At 41.9% G+C, this 26231-nt stretch overlaps 1 protein-coding gene across 1 annotated transcript in view; it reads left to right on the top strand.

The window, feature by feature from the left end:
* Positions 1-482: 482 nt before the first annotated feature.
* Positions 483-26231, top strand: part of cpxm2 (carboxypeptidase X (M14 family), member 2) — a 35330-nt gene continuing 9581 nt past the window's right edge. The window contains exons 1-7 of the mRNA XM_069664217.1: positions 483-924; positions 4699-4800; positions 10658-10767; positions 13639-13778; positions 19061-19145; positions 21299-21449; positions 23104-23192. Of these exons, the coding sequence (XP_069520318.1) occupies positions 642-924; positions 4699-4800; positions 10658-10767; positions 13639-13778; positions 19061-19145; positions 21299-21449; positions 23104-23192 (960 nt within the window). The 5' untranslated portion in view covers positions 483-641. The remainder of the gene's footprint in view (positions 925-4698; positions 4801-10657; positions 10768-13638; positions 13779-19060; positions 19146-21298; positions 21450-23103; positions 23193-26231) is intronic.

Genomic DNA, 26231 nt, shown 5'->3' with positions numbered 1-26231 from the left:
TTAAAACACACCCCTACATGGACATGGAAACTTGCCTCTTCTTCCCCTTTGGACACGCAGAATTACAAACTGGTTAATAGGTGTTTTAGTTGCAGGATTGATCCCCACGCATGCAAGTTGAAACTTTCTTCTGGTCAAATCTGTGCCTGCCCCAGACAGAGTGGGAGGAGATGGAGTTAAAGCAGATCCTGAATGTGTCAATGTATGTTTCCCAGAGAGCTTTATGTCCTTATTTCACTTGTACACACACAAAGAAAATGACTCTCAGCAGTCTGGACTGGTTTGAATCTAAAAGAGAAAGAGGGGGAAAAAAAGTGTGTTTTAAAGTCACCTTCCAGCATCTAAATGAAAGAACTGTGCTGTCTGTCTCCCTGCCTCTTCCCTCTCCTCTCCCTCATCTCCTGCTCTCTGAATCTCTCCCTCCCTCACTGCATTTTTCCCAGGCTGAGGCGTCCATGGACCCTCTGGCTCCGCTGCATTCGTCAGGGACTTGGAGCGCTCTGAGAACTTTTTGAACTCTCCGTGTTGGAGTGAGAAGCCAGAGGAAGGGGAGCATTTGATGGGACGCAGCCCGGCAGCAGCAGCAGGCTCCTCTGGAGACGCCACCGGGACTCTCAGCTGGAGATAATCCCCCTCTGGTCATGACGAGACAGCGCCACAGCCTCCTCACCCCCCTGGCTCTGCTGGGACTCCTCGTGGGGCTCGCAGACTTCAGCCACGGCTCTGCTCTGGAGGATGAGGATTATTACATGCAGGAGCTGCTGACAAGAGATCAGTACAACCAGGTGCAAATGGTGGAGAAGCCTGTGGCCTCGATACCTGACAGGCATGAGCGCCCCAGCCAGAACTCTGGCAAGAAGGTGCCCAAGGGAAAGGCAGAGAGCAGCAGGCAGACGGATAAAACCGCAGCTGATGAGAAATCAGGTAAATGGACTTCCATCAACTCGAGGACGTGTTCACAGTTTTAGTGAGAGCTCTCTTGTGTAAAGAGTAGTAAAACTTTATTCTTGTCCTACAAATCCAAAATTATGTTGTATCAGTGCCAGCGATGATCAATCAGAAGTAATGTTCTTTAAAGTCATTAGACAGTAGAGGTTTGTGTGGCTGCAATTTAAGCTAGAAACTGAAGTTGTGAGCAAACTTTTGAAGTAACTTTGTGAGTCTCTGCTCCCACGAGATGAAAGTGAATGGCTAATCTTTTGACCTTTCAAGTTTTGATTAATCTTTCAATAATATAAACATGGCAGCCTCGTATTTATAAATAACATAACGACAGGCTTTGAAGTTGAAAAGTAAAAAGCAATCCTTAATAAAACAGCACCTGGTTCTTTAGCATCTTGTATCAGCTGAAAATGTTTAAGTTAATTTTGTTTACAAAGTGCAGCTCAAATATCAAAGTTTGAAGTTGTGAGGTTTTTTTTTTTATTTTCTCAAGGTCATCCAACATGCCGCACAAACTTAAAATGTTTGATGAGTTCGAACAGATAATTTGAGTTGCACAGCTGCACCTTAAACAAAAACACAACAATGACCTCCACAGGTATCCCTCCTCCTCTCTCCCTCGTACGCATATATCAGAGCCCCGCGTCTGTGTGGCTTCTGCAGGATTAACAGCCTCGCACACAGCAGAGGTCAGGACTGTGTTACATGCAAGAGCCAGAACACGTGAAATCCACGTTTCACAAATGCACAGCGCAGAGCTCTCTGTGTGGGACTCCCCGCACATGCTGTAGCAGGTTTGTAGGTATGTTTACCGACCTGGCAGGTGATTGGAGGACAGTAACAGGCGTGAGGGATTTGGTTGGTTGGTGGCAGATAATTTAGAGCAGCTGTGTCGACACTGACCTCATGTTTCAGGCATCTGGATACACGTGTCTCTGCAGGGATACCTGCTGTAGGTGGGACTAGAGGAGGAACATAATAACAGTGAAGCAGATAAAAGACGCTGCTTCCCTTTGATCAGAGTTGGTTGTGATATCTCCATCACACTGCATCATATTAACAAGATGAATGGCGGTTGTCTATTGGCTGACAAATACTGACTTAAAGGACATTAAAGAAGAATTGTTGACATTGTTTTTGGTTAATATAAGAACAAAAAGTAAAACAAATCAAAGGCAGGAGACAGCTAAAAGCTGGCCTAATATTTTCATATTAACAGTGGATCAAAAGAATAAGTGTCATGTGAAATAGTTTGATCTTAGTGTCAAATTATCTGAGAATTATCACCCTACACTCCGTTCTTTCAAGTCTTTTAGCACCTTTCAGCTCATTGTTCAATCTGTGGTCCATTACTTTATCGTTCCCGTTCAATCTTATCGCTCTCATCAGCCTCATTTCCAGAGGCATCAGGCAGCTGTTTCAAACAAAGCGTCTCTACACTACCTGCTCAACACCAAACGGCAGACAGACAAATTTAGCAACTGGTTGGTGAACATAGCTGAGCATTTAGCAGCTGGAGCTAGCTGCTTCATACATTACCCACTCTAGCTGGATGACAAACAGACTTTAAAGAGGAAGAGAATATTGAAATACATTGACTCGCTAGCTAAAATCACATGACTCTATACTGATGCTTATGTTGCTCTGTATCTGCTGGACAGCAGTTGCTTGTTAGCACGTTTTGGCATAACAGCTTCAAAAAGGGATAATATGTTAATGCTATGTTTACAGCTCCTTCAGCAACTCAAAGGGGAAATGTATAAATGAGTGAAAGAATAAAATACAGTATAACAAAATTCGATAATTGAACCTTTTTTGGATGTTAAATCACTTTTATCTCAGCTTGTTGACTCAATGATTTTTTTTATGATCTTTAAGGTTTTTTTAGTTAGGAGAAGAGGCATTTTCTCAACCTAAAGAGTCGCATTAGGACTTTTTAAGCCATGTCAAATAATTATGTGTTAGAATGAACATGCGATATTTGAGTAAGCTGTACTTTTTTTATATAGATGTTATCACTTCATGTATCCAAGCACACTGTAAAACCTGATCAGTTAGTTCAACGTAAACCAAATGTATATAATGTTAAGGTAACTGAAATAAATTAAGCAGACAGGACCCATTCCATTCAGTATATTGAACTTAAAATGAGTGAATATTTTGAACTTATCAATTAAGTAAAATTAACTTAGTTAAGTAGTTTATCTCAACTTAGAACTCTCCTGTGTCTACGCATTTCAACTGAGGAAACCGATTACCTCAAACCTGTTAAGTTGCATAAACACAAAACAAATATCGTAGAATTTGTTGTATAAGACGCACTTTTAATAATTTATTTATAGAACAAATTGTAACACAATCATGCGGCCCCCTCATAGTCCTCAGCCATAGGCTTCAGCTCGGTCGTGCTCCGCCTCTTTGCCTGCCTCTGGATGAGCCGGCTCTTGCATTTCCAATATGGCAACCCCCAGCGCCGCCGCTATTCAGGCTTCAAAACGCTTCTTCAGAAACTAATGGGTGATGTCACTGAGACTACGTCCATTATTTATTCAGTCTATGATTTTACCCTGACTTTAACAATTTTAAATAAAAACAGTTACCCAATTATAAAACAGAAACGCACTGTGTCCGTTGCAACAGTCATAAAATGCAGGTTATCGTCCAAAAATACTCCTATTCCCGCAAGATACAGACGCGGCATACGTCCAAGTCAGTCAGTTGTCCTTTTTCTCTTGCGTGCACTCTTCTGAACCGGCAGAAACCGGTCACTCTGCATCAGAGCAACCCTCAATTTAGACTAAATAAGTTAATGTAACTAACTGCAATCAATTACTACAACTTGAAGTGTTCCAAAAATGTGTACTCAAAATGAATGAGTAAGTACCACAATAATCATTTCTGAGTTACTGCTGATTCATTTGAGGATTGAGTCAAGTTAACTTAGTTATTTTATTAAGATGTACTGTTAGAGTGAGAAACCAACTTCTATTTATTACTTTTAATACGTCCATTTAGTCCAAATTTCAACATTTTCTCAAATTAGCATTTTTGATTAGTTTATGTTAAAGAACTAGAATATTTAGTTTTACTTAAGAAGAACAAGAAAAGCACATTTATTTTGTCACAAATACTTTGATCAACCTAATATACCTGAAAGTGCTCTTTATATCCGTTATGCTGGACCGCATATGCAGCTCGGAGCATTGTTGAAGATTGAACCTGTCCCTGGAATGAGACGAGGATAAAGACTTTCAGATGTGAGATGGATTGTTATCACGCGGGGCCTTTCCTGACCTGACACTCAGTCAAATAAAAAGCACACGCTTCACTTCCATCTTCAGCCGCTGCAATGTGACTCCCTGCCCTCGTCCTGCCTCTCCTACATGGTGTTTCCATGACTGATTTAAACCTTCAGGCTGTTATCTTTTTATTTAATACATTAAATAAAGAATTGAGGGTGCGAATTAAACTTCTGGGAGTGCTAGACCTGCTGTAATTGAATGCAAAGAGTTAAAAGTTTTCAAATTCTGCTGCAGAGATGTCTTGGTTCAGTCCCCAGTCCCGAATTAGTCCATATGCGTACAACTGAATCCAGCCAAAGCCTTCTTTTCCTCTATCAACACATTACTTTCCTCTTTCCATGTTGACAACAACGCATCAGCGGTTTTAAAGGTGATTTGACCGGCCAAAGCCCCTTTTTAAAAAATCCAAAATGATTTATTTCTTTTCCCTTATTAATGCCATTTCCTTCCTCAGTGAAAACCGCCAACAAGAAGGCTGAGAAGAACAAGAAGAGCGCCCTGAAAACCCCGAACAGCATCCCAGAAGCAGCAGGACAGTTCAACGCGATAAAAGAGGGTGAGTGAACAACTGCCGTCACTCTCACTTGTTATGGGAAATTCATGATCTCATGAAAATTCATCCGTCCCTCCAGTGTGCGGGGATCATCTCTCTGCTTTCTCGGGAGCTGCGAGGATGGGAAAAAAGTAATAAACTCTCTCACAGATGACAAATATTTTGAGAAGGGGAAGAGTTTTAGGACAGAATATTGTCCCTGAGAGGAAAGGTCTGGCAAAATAAAATGATGCTCTCAGAAGTTGAGTCAAGCCACACAGGCACCAATGTCCTCTTTGCCTAAAAAAACATTGTGTTTTGTTTCCATGGATGACAATATATTCGCTACACGGAGCCAGGATGCCCCTATGTTGATGACAGATCAAACTCGCTTCACTGAAAGCTTGATTTGAGGCAAAGCACTTGTAATTTGACCTCAGACTTTCCAAAGCTAATATCGCCCTCTTTTAGGCTTATTTAATCAGTGTCAGACATTTCTAGCATAACACAAAGCTGTATTTAATAACGCTGGGAGGTTAAGAGCGGCTATAGTCGCCAGCTGTAATGTGTCTATGTTCAAGCTGTCGTAAGGAACCTACTGAGACAGACAGAAGAGGTTGCCATTTGTAATTTGGCTCTTGGGAATAGCGGCATAAAGTTGGACATCCTCGCATGTTGGAAAATGGGACATGGCTGGCACTGAGGAGCCCACACAGGCAAAACTTGGAAACATAAGGCTCCCAAAATGATGTTTTCATGGCTGTAACTGTGACTCAACACCAGTCTGTTTGCAGAACTTGTTTAAGCGTCTCCTGGTAGCAGCTGGGCCGCTATATGCACGCTTTAACAAGAATCCTACACAATCTATGCATCAAAAGCTCTGTCGCTCGGTTTGTCTGGCCTCCAAATGTTTAATTATTCAGCCATTATATGAGATTTACAAGACCTTCAGCGCCTGCCACATCCACACATACCAAAACAATAGGGAATTCATTAAAGCGGGGTTAAGTGGGTTTACAAAGTTTGATTAAGCAGATGTTTTGACAGCTCATGCATTATTCCCATCAGACGCCACAGAAATGTGTTGAAACAAGATGTTTCCCTTCAGATATCAGTTGGTCACATGTGCGCAGTCAAGCTGCAGAGGCTAAACTACTTCTACTGAGATTTTTTGAGAGATTGGGATGTTAAAAAGTAAAAATAAGATGAAACCTGAGACATTTAATGATATTTCAGTGTAAGTTTTAAAAAGAGAAGTAACACTGTCTTAATCCTACAAATATACCTGAAATCAGAACCAATACAATACCGCATAGCTCTACTGAATACATTGAGGAGATACTTGATGACAAGTATGTGCGTGCAGTTAATCGCTTCGTCTGACACCTACCCCTCACCTCCCACCCCCGCCAGCAGTCTCAGGCATTAAAAATAGCTACATAGAAATAATCAATCTTGTCGCTGATGGTCTGTTTGACTCCTCACAGGCTTTAAATAAATGTCTGTTAAGTCACTATCTATCGCCAAATGAGGAACCACAGTGGTGACTGAGTCTGTGGCCCACTGATGAAAGCCTCTGTTGAGTATCTGTGGTGACATTCGCGGAAAAAAGTCACAAGCGGCGCCCAGTTAGGGACGCATTTTTTATTACCCAGCAGTGGTTGGTCTGCCATAGAGGGTAGGCGGAGCTAAGCGGCTGCTTTTCCGGTCTTTACAACAAACAAAGAAAAGATCGATGACTACAGATACAACTTCAAAAATAAGTGAAAATCCAAAGAAAAAGAAACAAACTCGACGCTCAGATGAAGCAAACAGTCTAAAAAGGAAAGCGACCGTCAGCGAGGAAAATCAAGAGTTACAATCTGAGCCAACCGTGGATGTCACACATGCAACACTGTCTGGATATCTGGGAAGTGTGCTCCCGCAATTACTGTTTATCGCCACAAGTGCCGCCAAAGAGAGCGAAGATGAGATCTTTGGGATTATAACTTTAAGTTTACAGGACATCATTTTCGTTTTGATTGGTGCAAAAGTGCAAGTATTAAAGAAGGGCCAAAAGATCTTTGTTTGAAAGCAGATTAAAGCTTACAGTACCTAAACATTGTGTTAACAACTGTTAATAAAATAAAGGTACATTGCAGCATTGGTTATTGGCTTTAGCAATAAGATAACATATGAGTCCTTGGCTCTATGTGTTCTCATTTCTATCACACATTGTTATTAAAGCCGGGTGCTGTGTTCCTGTGTGGGTGCCCTTGCGAAAAGATTGCATGCAGATGGTGATAATGTTTTTTGGTTTTGCAACACGGCAGGCACGCATCCATTTTTTTGTCCTGCTAACCTTGATTCTTCGAGCTGCTCGGAGGGCCCGGTTGTCCCAAATAAGTTGTGATTCAGAAAGCCTGCAGACTAAGAGTACGTGTCTGATTCCAAGAGGATTTTAAATACAGGACCACAAGAAGACCAGCATATGTTTCATTGCCCTGTAGAGTTGCTGTGAATACTACACTCGCTGGTCTTACAAGTGGCTCTGCTGCTGGCTTCTTAAAAAACCTTTTATGCTCCAGTTTTACAGCAGGAATTAATTTGGTCTCATGTATGCTTTATGCACCAAACATAAATTTGTCTCATGCATGTGTTGATTTTGGAGGTCCCGGTTCATGTGATTGACGTCCTGCAGTGTCTCAGACGGATCAGGCTGCTGGATCAGTTATTCAATGTGACGCCAGCTTCCATTATGGATCAAATATAAACTGCAGAACTTTATGTCCAATTCCACTTGCATGTGTCCCGTAAAAGCCAAATTTCCTTTGTGTTCCTTGTGCCTGTTGCTTTTCTGGGTATTCGTTTGTGAAGGCAGTTGGCTATATGACAGCAACATGTGAAGCATATGCTGCAGACCGAGGCCCAGCTGGAAATTCTTGCTCTAAATTTCCATCAGTGTGATCAGGGGAACTCTGCAAACAGCTTGATTTGACCCAAAGAGCCGTGGGGCAGCAGGGATTTCACACGTTAACTTTGATTTGCCCGTTCTGCTCTCACTGGTTGATACACCGCCATGCAAAAAAAGAGCCAATCTCACACAAAGAGCGCTATTTAGTAAAAACCATCTCAGTTTCTGCAGTCATTTAAAGACGGGCATTTGTTCAAATCAACTGATACTCCCTCCAGCAGCAAATAAAAACATTTAAAAGTGATACGCAGACTTTATTTTCCAACCTTAACGCAGAGCGCCTTGAATACGGCTGCCAAACTGTCTCTGTGGCCTCGGTGGGTGTTACTGGATAACTGGCATACTCAAGGAGTTAATTACAAGTCGATTAGTCATATTGAGTGCTGCTAATTTCAGTCATCACTGCTGCCAGTGGAGATATAAAGGCACTCATTGTGTCGTAGATAACTCGTTTGTAGATGGTCATACTGCACTTTAAGGTACCCTCTCAGTCCAAACCAGTCATCAATTCGAGATTGGGCTCAGAGGAGCAGCTCGCTCCAGGAAAAAGCCACCGTCAGTCAAAGCTGGTGTTCTCTATAATCAATAGAAGCAATAATATTTGAAATTGGCGCCATAGCTGTGGAGAAAGTTGTACAAACAGCTCGTGGTTTCGCCCATTCTACATTCCTACAACACCCAGCGTGCATTGCGCCCCTCCCTCTGAAAGTAGCGGCCCAGCGAGAGAGGCTGGAGTGAAATACTACCGTTTACGCTGCAGGTAACGGCTCAGAGCGGTACAGAATCTGAAATATGGTGAGAATATACCGGTGGATTGTCTAAAAAATCTTCAGGTCTGCAGTCTGCATTTCAAACCTGACGACTTTGAACGAGACATGACATCGGAGGCGGGCGTCCTAGATTGAGGGTGTAGTCTAGCGAGCTCCCTGGCCTCCGTCAGATGACGCATTTTATGTAGTCTTGCGGAGGTTTTCCAGGGCCCATTGGAGAAGCGGATAGCGTCCTCCAAAGGCACAGAGCCAAATTGCATTTTGTCTCTGCCACAATGTTGTTAGCTCCCCATGGTAGCATGATAGGACTGAGGTTGAAAATCGGCGAAATGGCCCTTTAAAGTTCATTAGTAAGGACTTCATTAGAGAAGAACAATGGGTTAAATTACTATAACCATACTATAAACAACTGTTTTTAATTGACATGTTCTAAATGTATCTATTGTGCAGTTTAGACGAACTGAAAACATCTGATATCTGGAGAAGGGCTATCATGGAAGAAGAGATTAATAGAGTGAAGAAGAAGAAGAAAGCACATTACATGTTAAAACTAGAGTACAACACTTTTGCTGATTCAACCAGGATTTGGTGTCTCTGACATTTGTGTTACCTGATCACATATCAGGTTCCAGGACTTTGCTCCTTTAACAGAAAATGTGTATTATTTACAGCGCATCATTTCTGCACTCATAAACATAAAGCCATACTGAACAACAAGCCCACAGCAAGACATCAAGGTCACACACTGCTAATCGACATCACAGCTCTACAGTAACACGTACAGAAATGTGCCTCAAAGCTGGAACTTCACTGGTTTTCTACATCACATTCAAGTCATGTGAAGTGCAACTCAGCTATTGGAAACGAATGGGGTGAGGTCATAGTGATGTCATCAAGGTCATCTCGAAGACTCTAAAACTAAAACATCTGCTCCACAAACCTAGGGAATTGATGACAAACACATTGGGATGAACAAAAAGGTTTTTATAAGGTTGCATTATGGGAAATGTAGGATCAAGCGTCTTTGGAGGTTTACCCAAACTTCGGACTACAAGTCAGGGTATCTCGGCCTCTGCTTGGATTTTTGCTTTTTAATCTGTGTGTCTTTATTGAAAGTGCAATGTGAAGTTGTTGGAGTGCTCTAGATGTTGCGTAAAACGTCTCAAAGGATCATATAAATTCTTATGATTGTGTCCGAGCTGTCACCTCATTCAATATGGCTCGCAAGTCTTCATGCACTGCAGTGTTTCAGCACACAAAGGGCATGCATTCAGTAAATGGAAGTAATTTGCAATATGAGAAGAAACACATCTTGTAACTTTCTAACTTAACAGTATGTTGATTCATAATATAATGTCTCTGTAACAGTTCAAAAACCCTTTCTGTCGTTTAAAGCTCCTTCTTCATATCAACGTGTTTCTTTCTGCTAATATCATTTGACAAGTTTTGCAGCTGCAGCTTCTGCAATCTCCCTTTCTCTCTCTTTGATATTGTTGTAGTCAATTTCAAGTATTTAATCAGGCATTCAGGGTGCAGCTAGATGGCTGTAGCAGGTGTGCCAAACTTACAAAAAGGAAGCCCTCATAGTGTACGGTCATTAATCAACCACACAGACTGACGCATTTTGAAAATGTGAAACAGTTTAGACTTCAAAGCCTACGTCACGCTGTTTTACTTTTCATGTAAGTGCTGTTGGAGTCGGTTTGGAGAAAATAAGTTGTTCACACGTAGAAGTTTGAACAAATGAGCTGGGAAGGCGGCTGCGTGATGACAGGCGTGAATCTTGGGTCATTGTTGTTTTTAGTTGGGATGCAGACTAATGGAACATGAACGCAGATGTTGGCGGCAATCAAAACAATCTCATTCTGCTTTAATTTGGACGCTTCCCAATGTTTTGACTGCATGAGGTTTTCTGAATAGATCACTTATTATTAGATCTTCCTGGTAACAAACAGAAAACACAGCTGCTGCTTTGATTGCTTCACACATTTGAGCTCCCTGTGCAAAGTCTGAACTGCTCATTACAGTCGAGTCGAGCTATTAGCGAATGCACGCTCCCTGACTCTGAAGCTGTACAGAAAGCGTTGCTCCTGCAGCAATGCAACCCATGATTCATAACATTACCATCACAAGCTAATTTATCACTCTTGTTACCTAGAATGCCCTCCCATGGGACTGGAGACTTTGAAGATTGATGATTTCCAGCTTCACGCTTCCACCACGAAGCGCTACGGCCTCGGTGCACACAGAGGTCGTCTTAACATTCAGGTATGTAAAGTGGCGGCGTAGCTTGGGAACGCTTCATGAAATGTTCGGGCTTGCATTATAACCCGGGCAATCTCAACTTAACTTGGAAGCTTAATGTGTTGTGTCATTTTTTTTTCACCACCAAGCAGCAATACAAAAGAAAAACGGCGAGATAGCATCTTTTAATTTCAGATGCAGTAAAAGTTTCAGCTCCATATTTACCTCAGCAGCCAGAGCTGATATTATTAGTCTGTTTGGATTTGCACAATATCTTAACACTTATAAGCTAACACAGCAGAGAAAGTAATAGTGTCGCCATCAAACCAAGGGCACATCCCCAAACCTAATAAAAAGGATTGGCATCTGGGAGAAGAGGTATTTCCTGTTAGTGCAAGCTGTTCTTTGAGGTTATTAGCCTGCATACGGTCTGCAGCTCCGGCCTCATCTTCTGCAGGCGGCTCTGCTCTGACTCCAGCCCCACAAATTAATGAAACACACACACATGCTCTTAATTCACTCAAGACGCCAAGGCATCATGTTGCAGGAAACCAGCGAAACAAAGGATTTGTTGTTCGGTTCTGGATGTGTGTGCCTGTCAGGGATCACAGAGCGACGGAGATAGCGTCCATACTGGAGAACAATTATCTGTAAATCAGGAGACTCATAGAAAGCAGATGTTGCCTGTTGTGTCGGGCCTGCAGCCAGTGAACTTGGTTTATCTCCACTTTTGTAGCAGCTACGGTTTGTTTAGATTCCAGACACCAACTGTTCTGAGATTAATTTAACTTTCTTTTGATCATACGAGTTCAATTACATTTGAAATGGCCCCAAAATAGCACTACATGCCCTCTGCATTAGCATCTATCAAAGTAAAAACCCTGACAGAAATGTGTGTAAAGTTATAAAGCATTAAATATCCTGCAGCAAAACACATATATTTCATTCTTGGACACATGTGCCAGATATTTTTTTCATTCAGTAAGCAGCTCTTCAAAGAGCCACGGTCTTCACCTGGATCTTGATTGGCACCAAAAGTAATCACTTGTTCCATCGCCAAACCTCCTCCATATTTCACTGAAATCTGTAAACATGTTTATGAGATGTTCTACTAGCTGACTGTCAAACGGGACACTGAACAGAACCTGCTTGGCAGAAGAAACTTACACAAATCTTACAACAGTTAATCGAGACAGGCACTTCATATTTATGCTTAGACTGCATTTAAATCAAAGTACAACTAATGTGACAGACGCTAACGTTTTTGTTTCAATAAGGATGTCATGTTTTGCTCCCACATGAGCATGAACATATTTTTCCCTTTTCCCTTCTAAACACGTATCAAAACTATTGACCATATTTAAGAAGTAGGCTTAGCCAATGTGATCTCACCCATTGGTTTGTGGACTACCATTTTGTAGGCATCTTGATTGTCCCCATGTTGGTTCTTCTTGATTGTGTCAGGGACTTGTCCTCACAAGGTATCCAGGCTCTAAAGCATCACCTGCTTTCATATCTGTGACTCTAAATTGGGCTATAATTTACAAAATAAACATCATACTGTGTTAAAAATTAAAAATTGTGCCAGAATGTAGGCAATAGCTTAATCATGTAAGAAGTAGGATTATTCTTACAGACTTCTATACCAATGACCGTATATAAAGATGGACGACACGTCTCCATCTACGCTCATTGTACAAAATTGAAGCCAAAATCCCCCCTTGGACGGGCGCTGCCATCTTGCGATTGTGACGTCATTTGGAGCCAGAGCTGCGCAGTAGAGATCGGCGGGTGGAGCCGCTGTAGCCACCTCCGTTAAACAAAACACACACTTAACAGCTTCTTGTTGTCACATTTAATCCGGTTAAACTCTGCTCATCTGGAACAGATCGGCTGCAGGAGCCGTATTTGTCAATAGAGCTGTCAATCATAGTTTTTACAGCATCAAATAACTAATTAAAAATAAACTTGTCAGAAAAATGAACACTTGGACATAAATCAGCATGATAAGAACTAACTATAATGACAGAAACCATGTTTGAGAAACATTTATGTGACGTGTATTTTGATTTTATAGTTTGACTCATGTCCCATCTGTTACCATGGAGGAGGCGGGCTTTATGACCTATACTGCAGCCAGTCAGCAGGGGGCGATAGAGAGGGTTTGGCTTCACTTTTAGGGAGCTGTCATGTCGTCTTTTTTTCCTGATAAAGACGTTAACATTTCCAGTCGATATAATACATAGAGTCACATTTAATGTAGGCATTAAAAAGATCCTAATCAAAACAATGTGCGGTTAAACACACCCACAATGTTGAACACTTAACATTTCAATTAATTAATGTACATAAGGCGACTTTAACTTATCTTTGAGGTGAGATTATATTCATGTGGTATCAGATCTTTACATGATTAGCTTCTCCAAGTCAAACAGGAGCGGCGTCCTTCAGGAGAAAGTCGTGATAAAAAGACAGTGACACTATGCACTCAGCATGTTCAGTGCAGTGTGTCATCATACTGTTTACATCTGGATGAGGAGGATGTACAATGTGTCCTGTCAGCATATGACTCTTCACACAGACTCGCTCTGAGCCAACAGTGTCAAGTGTCACAGGCGCAATGCAGAGAGTAGCATTGTAGTTATACATATTCACAAGTTGGTAGGAGTCAATGTGTCCTCACACTTTATCACTGATGGTGTCTTTATGTTGATCGAGACTGCATATATTAGATTTCCCAGCCTCCTCCTCTCTCTGTCAGCACTAAACCTAAAGTAAAGTTAAACAAAAAGCATAACCATTCAGTGTGTTGTACCATACATGAACGAGTGTTTACGTTCTTACATGGATATAGGGAGTAAAATTGTACTCCACCCGGCTGTCTCTGGCCCACAGGCTGGCCTTTATGAAGATGACCTCTATGACGGGGCCTGGTGCGCTGGGAGAGATGACCCGCTGCAGTGGTTCGAGGTGGATGCCAGGAGGCTGACAAAGTTCACGGGGGTCATCACACAAGGCAGGAGCTCCCTCTGGTCGTGAGTATGAACCCTGCACACATGCACGCAGAGTTGCATATGGTCCAGTATGAGGATTTTCTTGTCCGAGCTAACTTGAAAGGATAATTGTGGGGGATTGATTTTGTGCCAGTTTTCTAATATGCCTTAAATCCAGCACATTAGGAACCAGATTAATATGGATCTTGTTGACCTGTTTCAGATTTCTTTGTTAACTATTTGTTGAACAAAAGTTGGTCAGGGTGCCGGTTTAGCTCAGCAGCTAAAACGGCAGCCCGTGTACAGAGGCAACAGCCGTCTATGTGGCGTCCCGGGCTCAAACCCCACCCTCCGTTCTTTGCCGCGTGTCATCCCCCATTTCCAATACTATCCACTGTCCTCACATATTAAGGGGCAATCTCAAAGATCTCAGTTTCTCTCTTTGGCGGCACTTATGGTGATCAACGGTAATTGCAGGAGCACACTTCCCAGATATCCAGACAGTGTTGCATGTGTGACGTCCACGGTTGGCTCCGGTTGTAACTCTTGATGACGGTTGTAACCGTTTACTTGCAATGCTTACAGAGATCCAAAAAGCAGCCACTTAGCTCCGCCTACCCTCTCTGGCAGACCAACCACTGCTGGCTGATGGAAAACACGTCACTAACTGGGCGCCACTTAGGATTTTTTCCACGAAAGCCGCCACAGACACCCAGTACATAAAAATACGATATACTGCAAATACAAAGGCTTTCATCAGTGGGCCATAGGCTCAATCACCATTGTGTTACCTGATTCGATGATAGATAGAGACTTAAGAGACATTTATTTAAATGAAAAAGTTCGAGATTGTTACTTAAAGGATAGATGTGTGCTGTAACAAAAAAGGATACAAAGTATGCTTGGTTACGTTGTAACCTTGGTTCTCTGAGTGAAAAGACATCCTCTCCTCCCCGTACATATGGAATATGTAACGAAGTGAGAGAATAGAGTACAGCATGGATTGAAAGGGTCGAAACAAATGTAAAGTCTACAAAAGTTATAGCTTAGGGGCTCAAACTTACACACTGTTCCTGTCCTTCAGAAGTAACTTAGGTAGAGCACAGACGGGTTAGAATTAAACAGTATTTTTTTTTTTTAAGTCTGTCTTCAAATAGACAGATGCCCTTATGTCCCATTGTGTCAGACAGAGCTCTCTCTCTCTCTGTGCAGTATGTAGGTTGGCAGACACTCCCCTGCCTCTGGATAAAGACATCAGTGCTGAGCTGGTCCAGCCTGGTAAGAATTCCCAGTTCTGTTAATTAAAGCGCCGTTATAGACAGAAGCCCCTGAGCTGGCACCGCAGACAGTTACATGCCCTGCAGAGCTAATTGTGGAGAAAGTCTGTCTCAGGCATCGGTGTTTTGTGCACCCTCAGATCGTGCAGGCCGTGAAGGAAAAATTACAAACACTGCCTGGTAAAGAAATTCCCCGTGCTCTCTGACTGCAGCACACAGCAGTTTCCAGAAGTCTGTGCCACCCTTTCCAATTAAGAAGTGCAAAGGCCAAAAGTTGTCAAATATTATTAAAAGAGTAAAGTCAGGGTAGGTAGATGTAAGGGAAAAAAGTGAACATGAGTTTGATATTTCTTGGAGAGTAGAAGACCGTGATTTTATGTAAATACAACTCCCCCCCCTAGTTTATCACTTTCCATCTGTCCCAATCCAGGGGCTGCATCCTTCGGAGGACGTATTTGAAGGCAGATTGCGTCACAGTTCATGTTCAGATGCGGCCGACAAATGCTTCCTCCTTTTCCTGGGCCATGACGGGTCCATCAGGTGCATCGTTTTTGCCCAACGTATTCCGACATGTTTTACGTGCCACTTCAAATGAGTTAGCAGCAGAGGAATACACTTTTAAAGGGGGGGTATTATGCTAATTTCAAGCTTCATATTTCACTCTGTGTTACCTGTGGAGTAGCTTACCATAATTAATGGTTTAAAAAAAGTCATAATTTTTCTCACACTGTTGCTCTGTGCAGTCCCTCATACAGCTTCTGCCTGAAACGACTCAGTCAGCCCCGCCCCTACAAGCCCATTTTCTTCTGATTGGCCAGCTCTCCAAAGCCTGCTGAGGCTGCACTTTGTGACAGAAAGTGTGGAAAGAACGGTGTGAAACCTGGCGTTCACAGCAGCCTGCAGACTGAGCTGAGAAGCCTGGGGATTACTCCAACATACTTTTACCTACAGATTTGAAACTTCACCTACGTTTAGTCTGGACATTCAACATTGTAACGTTATATGTCTTAAAATGTGAAACAGCCTAATACCCCCTCTTTAAATAAAAGAGGTACAAATGTAAAAAAAAAACTAAAGGGGCCTTGAAACAAACTATCTTTAAAATAATAGGTTAAGTAACGTGACATTAGATATGATAGCTAGTTAGCCAGCTAGCTACCTGTTGCTAGGCATTTGGTGACACAAGTTTAAGGGCAGGAACAGCTGGTGACTCAAACAGGACATCCTCCGGAGACCAGACCGCCTCATTTCACTTCGGCCTTAGTGGTGTACGCAGGCTATAAATGACTCATCCTCTGCAGACACAGCTTTTGTTTCTATATGTCGTTCATCAGTTGGGGCTTACTTCTTGATATCAAGACTGGTGCTAATCCTTAAGAAGGCATACTTTTGTTGTTACAAATACTTTTATTGGTCCCTGAGATAAGAGGAGGAGTTTTAAGGTAAACCTTGAGCTTGTTGAGTCTAAAACTCCAATAGTTTGAGAAATAGCTAATGATAAATTATGGTTTCCTCCACATGCTGTGTAACGTTAACCCAGTATGGCATAAGTGCTTTATTGAACCAAACTGGGAACATTTTTCTACCAGTGATTTAAGCATGTTGCAAAAGGTGCCTAGCTAAAACTAAACATAATTGTACGCTTTACCTAAATAACAGCACCAAACACACTCATTCACACAGTAATTGAAGGGTTTCTAAGTGGGCTTGTAATTCAGAGTAAACATTAAAAGGCCTGGCAGTAATGTACAGGTGGGCTTAGGCAGTAGGAGGTAAGATAATACCTGGCTTTACATGGCTTTGTATTTGAAAGCTATAGATAAGATGCCATGGGGACCTGATGGTGCTTTAAATCATATCTCGCAGCTTGCGGCGCACAGCTGGATGACTCATCCTATATTTTAGTCTGTAATTACAGCAAGTAAAATTAAAGTTTCAAATATAATCTCGACTGTTTATACTGTAACCCTGTTTTATGCCATCATTTGAGAATGATGCACAATCTGCAGTGTTTTATCTTTATAATGTAGTGACCAGAGACGAAGGAGAGAGGCGGCACATTTAATCCCACAATGAGAGGACCAGTACAGACTTGAGAAAAGGGTGAACGTCGACGCAGGTTCGGCTCCATAAAGGAAATTGAAAAGCTTGTTTTGTTTAGATTTCAGAAGTCATATTTTCCAGTCGGGTTTGAAGGAAAATCCAGAGTCATTGAGACAATTATTACTGTTTGTATCCTTCAACTTGCCTTGGTTACTTTAAATCTTGTGCCATATGTCAATAGATTTCTGGCTTTCTGTGTGGAGTTTGCATGTTCTCCCAGTGCATGCAGTCCAAACACATGCTCGTTATGTGAATTGGTGGCTCTAAATTGCCCGCAGGTGTGAAGGTGAGTGTGAGAGGTTGTCTGTCTCTGTGTGTCAGCCCTGTGATTGACTGGCGATCAGTCCAGGGTGTACCCCGCCTCTTGCTCAATGACAGCTCCGGGCACATAGTCCAGCCTCCCTGTGACCCTGAGCAGGAAAAGCAGTAAAGATAATGGATAGATGGATGCTAGTGACATGGCTATAAGATTGGTTAGGTTGGTCTGTCCACTGGCTGACTTTCTGTTACTAATATCGGATGGTTTGTCACTTAGTTAGACAGAGGAATTAGTTAGATACTTTAACATCCCATCAGCATCAACTGTACTTTCTGGTTGGTGTGACTGGCAAATCTTAGCATTCCTACACTCTAAACTAAGATGATTAACGTTATAGATTTTAAAGTTAGGCATGTTAGCATTTAAACTGTTAGCATAAAGAATGCTAATGTCAAGCATTTAGTACAAAACAGTGAAAGTCATTAGCGCTAAAAGCTTTTCAGGGACTATTTCCTTGTTAATATTTCCATTTTATGCAGGTTCTATGTGATTTATAAAACACAGAGCATTATATGTGTTTTCATCTCTTTTCATGTATCTTATTTTGTTTAATCCTTTTCTTATATGGACTATATGTCTGAAATACGGTGAAACGTTTATAGAACATATTTCTGGTATTTTTTATGCCTTAAAGTAATAATCTTGATGATTTTCATGTAAATAAATGTCTGTTAAGTCACTATCTATCTCCGAATGAGGTAACACAATGGTGATTGAGCTTATGGCCCACTGCAGTATTACAGACTGGGTGTCTGTGGCGACTTTAGTGGACAAATCCCAAGCGGCGCCCAGTTAGTGACGCGTTTTCCATCACTCAGCAGTGGTTGGTCTGCCAGAGAGGGTAGGCGGAGCTAAGTGGCTGCTTTTTGGATCTCTGTAAGCATTGCAAGTAAACGGTAATCTACTATGGCTGAACAAACAAAGAAAAGATCGATGACTACAGATACAACTTCAACAATAAGTGAAAATCCCCCAAAAAAGAATGAAAGCGAGGAAAATCAAGAGTTAGAACCATGACAAAGTGAGCCACCCGTAGACGTCTGGTTAAATTGGGAAGAGCGCTCTCTTAATTACTGATTATCGTCAGTGGGAATCTTTCAGAATGTATCTTTAATCTATCCCACAATCTTTTCATCTTTAATATGTAGTTTGTTGCAAATTAAACAACTAATATAAGCTTTAGAGGTTTATTTTTTCAGCTTGGACAGAGCCAGGCTAGCTGTTCCCACCTAGCATTTATCCTAAGCTAACTGGCTAATGCTAGTTTCATGTTTACCACAAAGAAGTGAGAGTGGTATCAATCTTCTTGTCTAACTCTGCAAAAAAAAGCAAGTTTCCTGTCATTAACAATCAAAAATGAAAATGTTAGTCATCTGTATAACAAAGTTAACTTTTGCCCACATTACAAAACTTTATTAATAAAAGCCTGAAGTGACACGTTTATTATAAAGTCTCTGACCTCCATGTTTCAATTTTAAACACACTTTCACCCTGTGAGAATTAACATGTCTGGAAGTGCGCTGAGCGACTTCCTCACAGTCACCTGGGTCTTCCATTTGCATTAAATCCAGCCAGATAGGAAATTTACTTCCTTCCTATCCTGCCCTGGTTTTTTCTGTTAACAGGAGTGATTGGGTGACCTCGTACAAAGTCATGGTGAGCAACGACAGTCACACCTGGATAACTCTGAAGAACGGCTCAGAAGACTTGGTGAGTAACAGAAGTGACATTTAAAACTACTATCTCCTTACATATATCTACAAAGCAGGCAATTATCTACGCACTGTAAGCTTTTGAGCTCAAGAACTATCATTTGTTCTCTCTGTAAACACACTTCAAGAGGAGCCTCGAGGAGGGACCTGAAGGAAAAATGAATTCTTGCTTGAGAGCGATTACAAAGGAAGATTTAGATCACTGCTTATTTCCAAGTGTAATGAGCTGAGAGGAAACAGTAAATACTGATGAAGCTCGAGCAGATGGGGAACTCATCCCCACTCATTGTCGGAGCTGCGTCTCTTTTAAACTCCTGGCACTTCTTTTAATGGAATAGACAGAAAACAAACAAAGGATGCCTTGTAGCATTAATGAATTCAGCTGTAGAATAATACCAATATTAGTAATCTTCTGAACATGTAGATCAGATTAAATAGATATTTTGGTGGGAAAATCAAGTCCTTGTAGCTCCCGACTCTCTAATAAAATATTGGTGTAACTGCACACTCCCTCGGCTGGTGATGTCATCGATGTGGGAGCTAATGCCCCTACAGTAATTTAGTCTCCGCTACAAGCTTCCCGCTCCCCCACTCGCCCACCTTTCATGCCAAATGCCAAACTGCTCTGTTTGTCTTTCAAAATGCCAAGAGGTGCAGAGAGGAACCATAACCGTGGGCGTTAAAATTTACAATAAACTCCCAGTGGTATAAAGGTTTAATGTCCTTCTACAGGGGCAGGAGTGTTTGTTTAAGGGTTATAAGGGCCTTTTTTTTCATTGTACTGTGCATGTTATCACTTAATTTATTCCATTTCCAAAAGCTTCTTTTACATTTACTGCCTGTTCTTTCCTTTATGCGTGGTGCCTCTGTATTTTTTTATTAGATGTAGTCGGTGACTATGGATCATAATTGGAACTCTGGCCATAAACTTTGACCCAATGCAGGGGCTTCTAAGCTTAATCCAAAAGGCAACTGTACTTGGTTGATGTTCTTGAAGACGTTTAACCTCTCATGCAAAAGGCTTTTTCAGCTCTAAACTGACTGGTGGGCAGAGCAAGAAATATAAGCCTCTGTAGGTCCATGGTGGTTGACCTTCAACCAAGTCCAGTCGCCTTTTGGATTAAGTTTAGAATTACCATGACTGAGAACCTTGGCAGACGATACAGAGGCTGCATCCTTTGAAGGCCGATTGCGTCACAGCGGTGCATCGAAGGCTGTCCCAATTCGAAGGCTCCTCTAAATGCGTCCTCCTTTTTCCAGGCCACGAAGGATCCATTGGGTGCATCCTTCGCGGCCCACCGTATCCCGAGATTCATTGAATGCCAATTCAAACGAGATGGCGGACTCTTTAATGGCTGAGGAATAAACGTTTGAATGTAAAAGATTTTGGTTTCAACACAATCGAAAAGCTAGCGTTACACATCTTAAAAAAAAACGTTAGTTATGCTAGCTAATTAGCCCGCTAGCTACCTGTTTTTGTTAGGCGACAGAAGTGACGTTTGGTAACGCAAGAGTAAGGGCTAGAACAGCTGGAGACGCAAACAGGAAATCCTCCGTAGACCAGACTGTCTCATCCTATCCGTCCATGACTCATCCTACATAGACCGCTTCCTTCGAAGGCTGCCACCCCTGGATTGGGACACTGCGATAGACTGTATACAGGAAGTGGATGTAGCCTCTGGTTTCAAAAGTAAAGCCAATGCAGAAGTGCCTTAAACCTGCATTCTTTCAAATGGCCAGCAGGGGACGACTCCACTTGTTGCAAAAAGAAGTTTCTCAGCGTATTAATTACCTCAATAACCATTTTCCTAATAAGTTTATGGTCTCGTTTCGGAGTTTCTAGTCTTCTACAATCCAGCATTATGTTTGTTTTGTAAATTATGGTTCCATTTATTGCTAATTTAAGTATAAAACCACCCTGTCGTCCAAATATGGTCACTTCTGGCTCCAAAAAACCAAGATGGCAACAACCAAAATGTAAAATTAAAGGCTTCAAAAGGGGGCGTTCACAAACAAATGGGTTACCTCATGGTGGCTATGTCCACTTCTTTTATACAGCCTATGATTTAAGCTACATTCGGTTAATAGTCTATGTAACAAAATAATCTGGTTCTATATTCACCATCTGGTTAATTGTCTTTGCCTCAGTAGATCTTCACCGGCAACAGGGAGAAGGAGATCCCGGTCCGGAACATCTTCCCCGTTCCAGTGGTCGCCCGATACATTCGAGTGAACCCCAACTCTTGGTTTACCATCGGCAGCATCTGCATGAGGGTGGAGATCCTTGGCTGTCCTATGCCAGGTGACGGGTTTGTATGGACAGAGCAGATGCATGAATAATTCCTGCTACTGGAGGGTAGAAATAAAAGAACGATGATACAGGATTTGGGTCTCATTCAGAGAGACATTCAAAATGACAACAACAAAGCAGTCCCTCCTTTAGATGGCCGAGAGATGAATGTGGACACTCGGGCTTTGTCACTTGAAGATAAACATATGTCGTTTTGGGGCTTTTGCTGAAGGGCTCTCGTTTTTCACTGGAGGACAGTCTCTGATTATCGCTGTGATAACTTTAGCGGGTTGTAAAATCCCGTCTCATCATATATAATCGAAACAGCTGTGCCAAGCTTTGTAACTGATAAGCCTTCAAAGGCACAGATCTGCTACTTAAACTGGACTCCCTGGAGTTCTCAGAGATGCAACATGGAGCAGCCACAACATAACATTGTTTTTTAACGGGGCTGTTTTAATTCAACACAGACTTTGTTATGTGACCCACTTTTAAGAGTAGAACTTTTTAATCAACTTGTTGTAGGTCTTGATTTGTCCTCAGCATGGACTGTATAAAAAGATGGACGACATGACAGCTCCCTGAAAGTGAAGCCAAACCCTCTCTATCACCCCCTGCTGACTGGCTGCAGTATAGGTCATAAAGCCCGCCTCCTCCATGTTAACAGATGGGACATGAGTCAAACTATAAAATCTAAATACACGCCAAATAAATGTTTCTCAAACATGGTTTCTGTCATTATAGTTAGTTCTTATCATGCTGATTTACGTCCAAGTGTTCATTTTTCGGACAAGTTTAGTTTTAATTTGATGCGGTAAAAACCATGATTGACAGCTCTGTTGACAAATCCGGTTCCTGCAGCCGATTTGTTCTGGATTAGCAGAGTAGAGGAGAAACGGCGAGAGGAGACGTTACTAAAACAATCACTACAGTCATTGAAGTTTTGATACCTGTGAACGTTAACCTCTGACCAACACAAGAGGCTGTTCTGATGTTAAACACGCCGACGTGCAGGATCTTTGATGTTTTTTCATTAAGTTAAGTGTGTGTTTTGGTGAGCGAAAGTGGCTGCAGCTGCGCCACCCGCCGATCTCTACTGCGCAGCTCTGGCTTCAAATGACGTCACCATCGCAAGATGGCAGCGCCCGTCACGGAGATATTTTGGCCTCAATGTTGTACAATGAGAGCATTGTCATTCATCTATATATACAGTCATTGGTCCTCAGCAATGGTTAAAGGAAGAGTTCACTGAAGTTTTGAAGCAATTTTTAGGCAATTTAATTATTTTTAATAAAATAGTCTCTACAAAAGCTTTATACACCAATTGAATTATCAAGAGAGATTGTTTCTGGAAAGACAGGTTTCTGTTTAAGTGTATTAATGTAAAATCGGTGAATCCTGGGAGCACAACAAATTCAATCAGATTTTAAACCTTTTTGCATGACTAGAGACAAGCCAGAAAATCTGTTCCTTTGTATTTTGGCCTAACTAAATCCAAGCCTGAGAAAACCGAGCAGGTGCTCAGCTTTATAGTGTCGACACACCTGATATGACTAATCATTCCTTTCTTTTGGTGTCATTGCAAATAAATGATACCAAAGGAAAGGAATGGAAAGTAGCCTCTTTTAATCTCCAAATTTCATTAATTTTATTTTATCCCCTTCAGATCCAAACAATTACTACCACAGACGCAATGAAGTCATAACCACAGACGACCTGGACTTCCGACACCACAGCTACAAGGAAATGAGGCAGGTGAGTCAGAGTTAAGAGGAAACAGCCCACTAACACAAACACAGCTCTTATTCTTTATTCAGCGAAGACACAACAGAGCATGGAGCAATAAAACATCTCTTTTAACTGTGAGCCAACAGCAGACAACTTGTGTCCTCTGCAAGAACAAAGTGTGCAACAGTAACAAATGAGCCGAGTGATGCCAGCCGCATGAAAATGCATTAAGCACCTCCTGGGTTGTGTCATTACTTATTCATATAGTTGTCACGAGCAGTAGCCTGTTTGTAGCGAGCAGGAAGACAGCTGTATATGTCACTGCTAACGCTGCGGCTGAGTGCTTGTGACGGTACAAGTGCCACGGCTCATGATCGTCTGTAACGTAGCCGCTCCCCTGTTCCAAACAGTTGCCTACAGGTGTCTTAAACTGCTGTTATGACCCACGATGCCAATTAATGCTCCTAACGTATGGCTCATTGTGAAACTGCAGCCCTCTTATTTTTTCTCAGCCTGAAGCTCGTCTCCAGGAAACCAAATTAAACGACTTCTTCTTTACTTTCTTTCTGCACCTTCAAGGCTAATGTGTGTCAAGCCGGGTGTGCAGCCTTAATAGACCTTCACAAAGAAAGGAAGGACTATTTTTAAAAGCTCTTTCACGCTTGACATTTCTTTTCTCCACGCAGGTACCTTGTGCATTCTCTCCCCCTCGTCCCAAACACTTTAAACGAGGCTGTGCCAAAACCTCCGAGTCAAAATAGCCCATTTTGGCTTCTCAAATAAAATACATGCCCCATGAGAGCAGAGAAAAAGATATCTCCTCTGTTGCTTAAGGACTGTCCTTTCCTGAGATCACAGCTGATCGTAATGTGGCCGCCCGGGGAATACTGATATTGTCAGACGTTATAAAGTGAGTGCAATGAGAGAACATTGTCCGCATTTTTCAAAGAGGAAGATGGCACATTACCTTTGATTATCCTTGATCTTCCCATCCAAGACGCCTACAGTAGCTTGAATGATTATGTCCGGTAAGAAGGAGAAAGTTACACTTACTCTGTTTTATAATATATCATTAAGAAGAAAAGAAAACACTCCTAAGAAATGTGGCAGACAATGTGTGTCAAAAGATCTTAAAAAAGACTACGTCAAAACCTAGTATATGGCAACACTGGAAGCGTGTTGCGTGACGGCTGTGGGACGTGTTCATTTTCATTTTAAATGCATGAAAACAGACGAGAGTCTTCACAATGCTGGCGTGACGTGCGTGTCTCGCGCAACTCATGCGCCAAAAATGTAGAGAATAGGAACCATACGCGCAAAATACACAGTGAAAATGTATTGTGATAAGTCCTATTGATCTCTGACAGCAATATTAACATCTCTTCCTGTGGTAAAAGTCACAGGTATGTCGAGTAAAGTACGTCAACACTTCTGGTATGCTTTTTCAAAGTAAAAGCCCGGAAGTCTGACTCCCCTTGTTTGTACAAAATGCTTTTATTTTGAAGTGTTTCCCGGGCCGTTGCTGTTACTTTATTTGGCTCTGAAAGTACCGTCGCTCACTCAGTCACTCACTCAGTCAGTCAGTCACATACAGACCCATGTGTTCTAAAGGGAAATGGGAGCTGACGTGTAATCATTAGTTGTATGAATAAACCAGATGCGTGTTTAATGATTTACTTAGTTAGAAAAGTCGAGATTCGACCCCACACTCATTTAAAACCCCGTCACTCCTGTCTGTTAATGACTTTTGCAGCTGCACAACAAACTAAACACTGATTTCTGACGGTAATGCAGCCGCTTTACTTAACAGCTCGTTAGCCCTCCTTTCCGCAGCTGCACTGTCTCTGCCTGTAAATGAAAGTTGGTGCTATTTTAATCAGCTCCTCTACGAGCCTCTCTTCATAATTACCCGGACTGCTTTTCACTTCGCGCAGGCTGGAGTGTTATTAGAGGAGGTCCGTGACACAGCACTTGTGATATTGTTTTTGAAAGGTGGAATAACAAGGATTATTATGTACTATTTGGAGGCTACAAGTACGCAGCTTTCAAAGTAGTAAGTCCACAGTGTTGAACTAAAAGGGCAGAAAAGAAACCCTCCAATGAAAGAGTGATAAGAAAGGTCAAATCAAACGGTGGTTGACAGAATTCATGGTGTAATAGATACATTTTCTCTTCATCTACTACTTAAATCAGGAGAGACTTCATTAAGAGTGAACAATTATTTATTTACAACTTTGGAAAGGTTAGAAATGTGCTACGTTTTTGGCGATTAGACCCTATCGTGATGTCTTCATGTATTTGAAGGCGCAGTGAGGCGGAGAGTAGGATAGGATACCCCTGATGGAGTGTAGACACTGGTGGTGGTAGTGGTGAAGAAAGGATGCAGGATGAGCTGAGGAGCTGGACTTGGACAGTGGTGAGATGGATTGGAGGTGAACGAGCGAGGAGGGTCGCATTGATCTCGCTGAAACGACAGACTGAGGAGAACAGACTTAAAATTTGACAGAAGCAGGATGATTGGTCGACAGACGTCGAGGCTACCTCTGGTTGGTTTAGTACTTAAAATAGTACTCGCCCAAAATCAGCTGATCACCAGACAGGAAGGACAGAGAGGGAAGGGAGAAAGAGAACGAGATATGAATGAATGATGGCTTAATTAATGAATGAATGTTTGAACTTAAGCTGAGCTACATTTGTCTGTCTATGTCACCTGCCTCTCCTTTGGTGGACTTGCTTTGCAGGGGGCGCTAACAATTTGCTTATTGAAAGCATTAGTAATACAACCAGTAATATGAGTTCCTTATATGGGCCGTGCAGCCATGTTTTCTTTCCTTTATTCAGTTAAGCATGCTAAAGTTATTTAAATGTTAAGCTAGCTAAAGTTTTATATGCTACTATGCCTAGCTTATCACCTATGCCAAGTTTTGCCTCGTCTGTCATGGCCTGTTCTTTAGGCCATCTTTTATTTTCCTGTTTAAAAGTAAGTATTGTTATAGTTTACAAGCTTATTATAACTTTTGTGTAAAAAGTCATTATCAGTGGTAACCAAAGCTGTTAAAAATGTAG

This window comes from Semicossyphus pulcher, unplaced genomic scaffold (assembly GCF_022749685.1).
Source record: "Semicossyphus pulcher isolate SPU_LCO1_2020_fin unplaced genomic scaffold, fSemPul1.0.p SCAF_16, whole genome shotgun sequence".
NCBI lineage: Eukaryota > Metazoa > Chordata > Actinopteri > Labriformes > Labridae > Semicossyphus > Semicossyphus pulcher.
The sequence above is the reverse complement of the archived record's forward strand: the minus strand, read 5'-3'. Positions and strand labels throughout refer to the sequence as shown.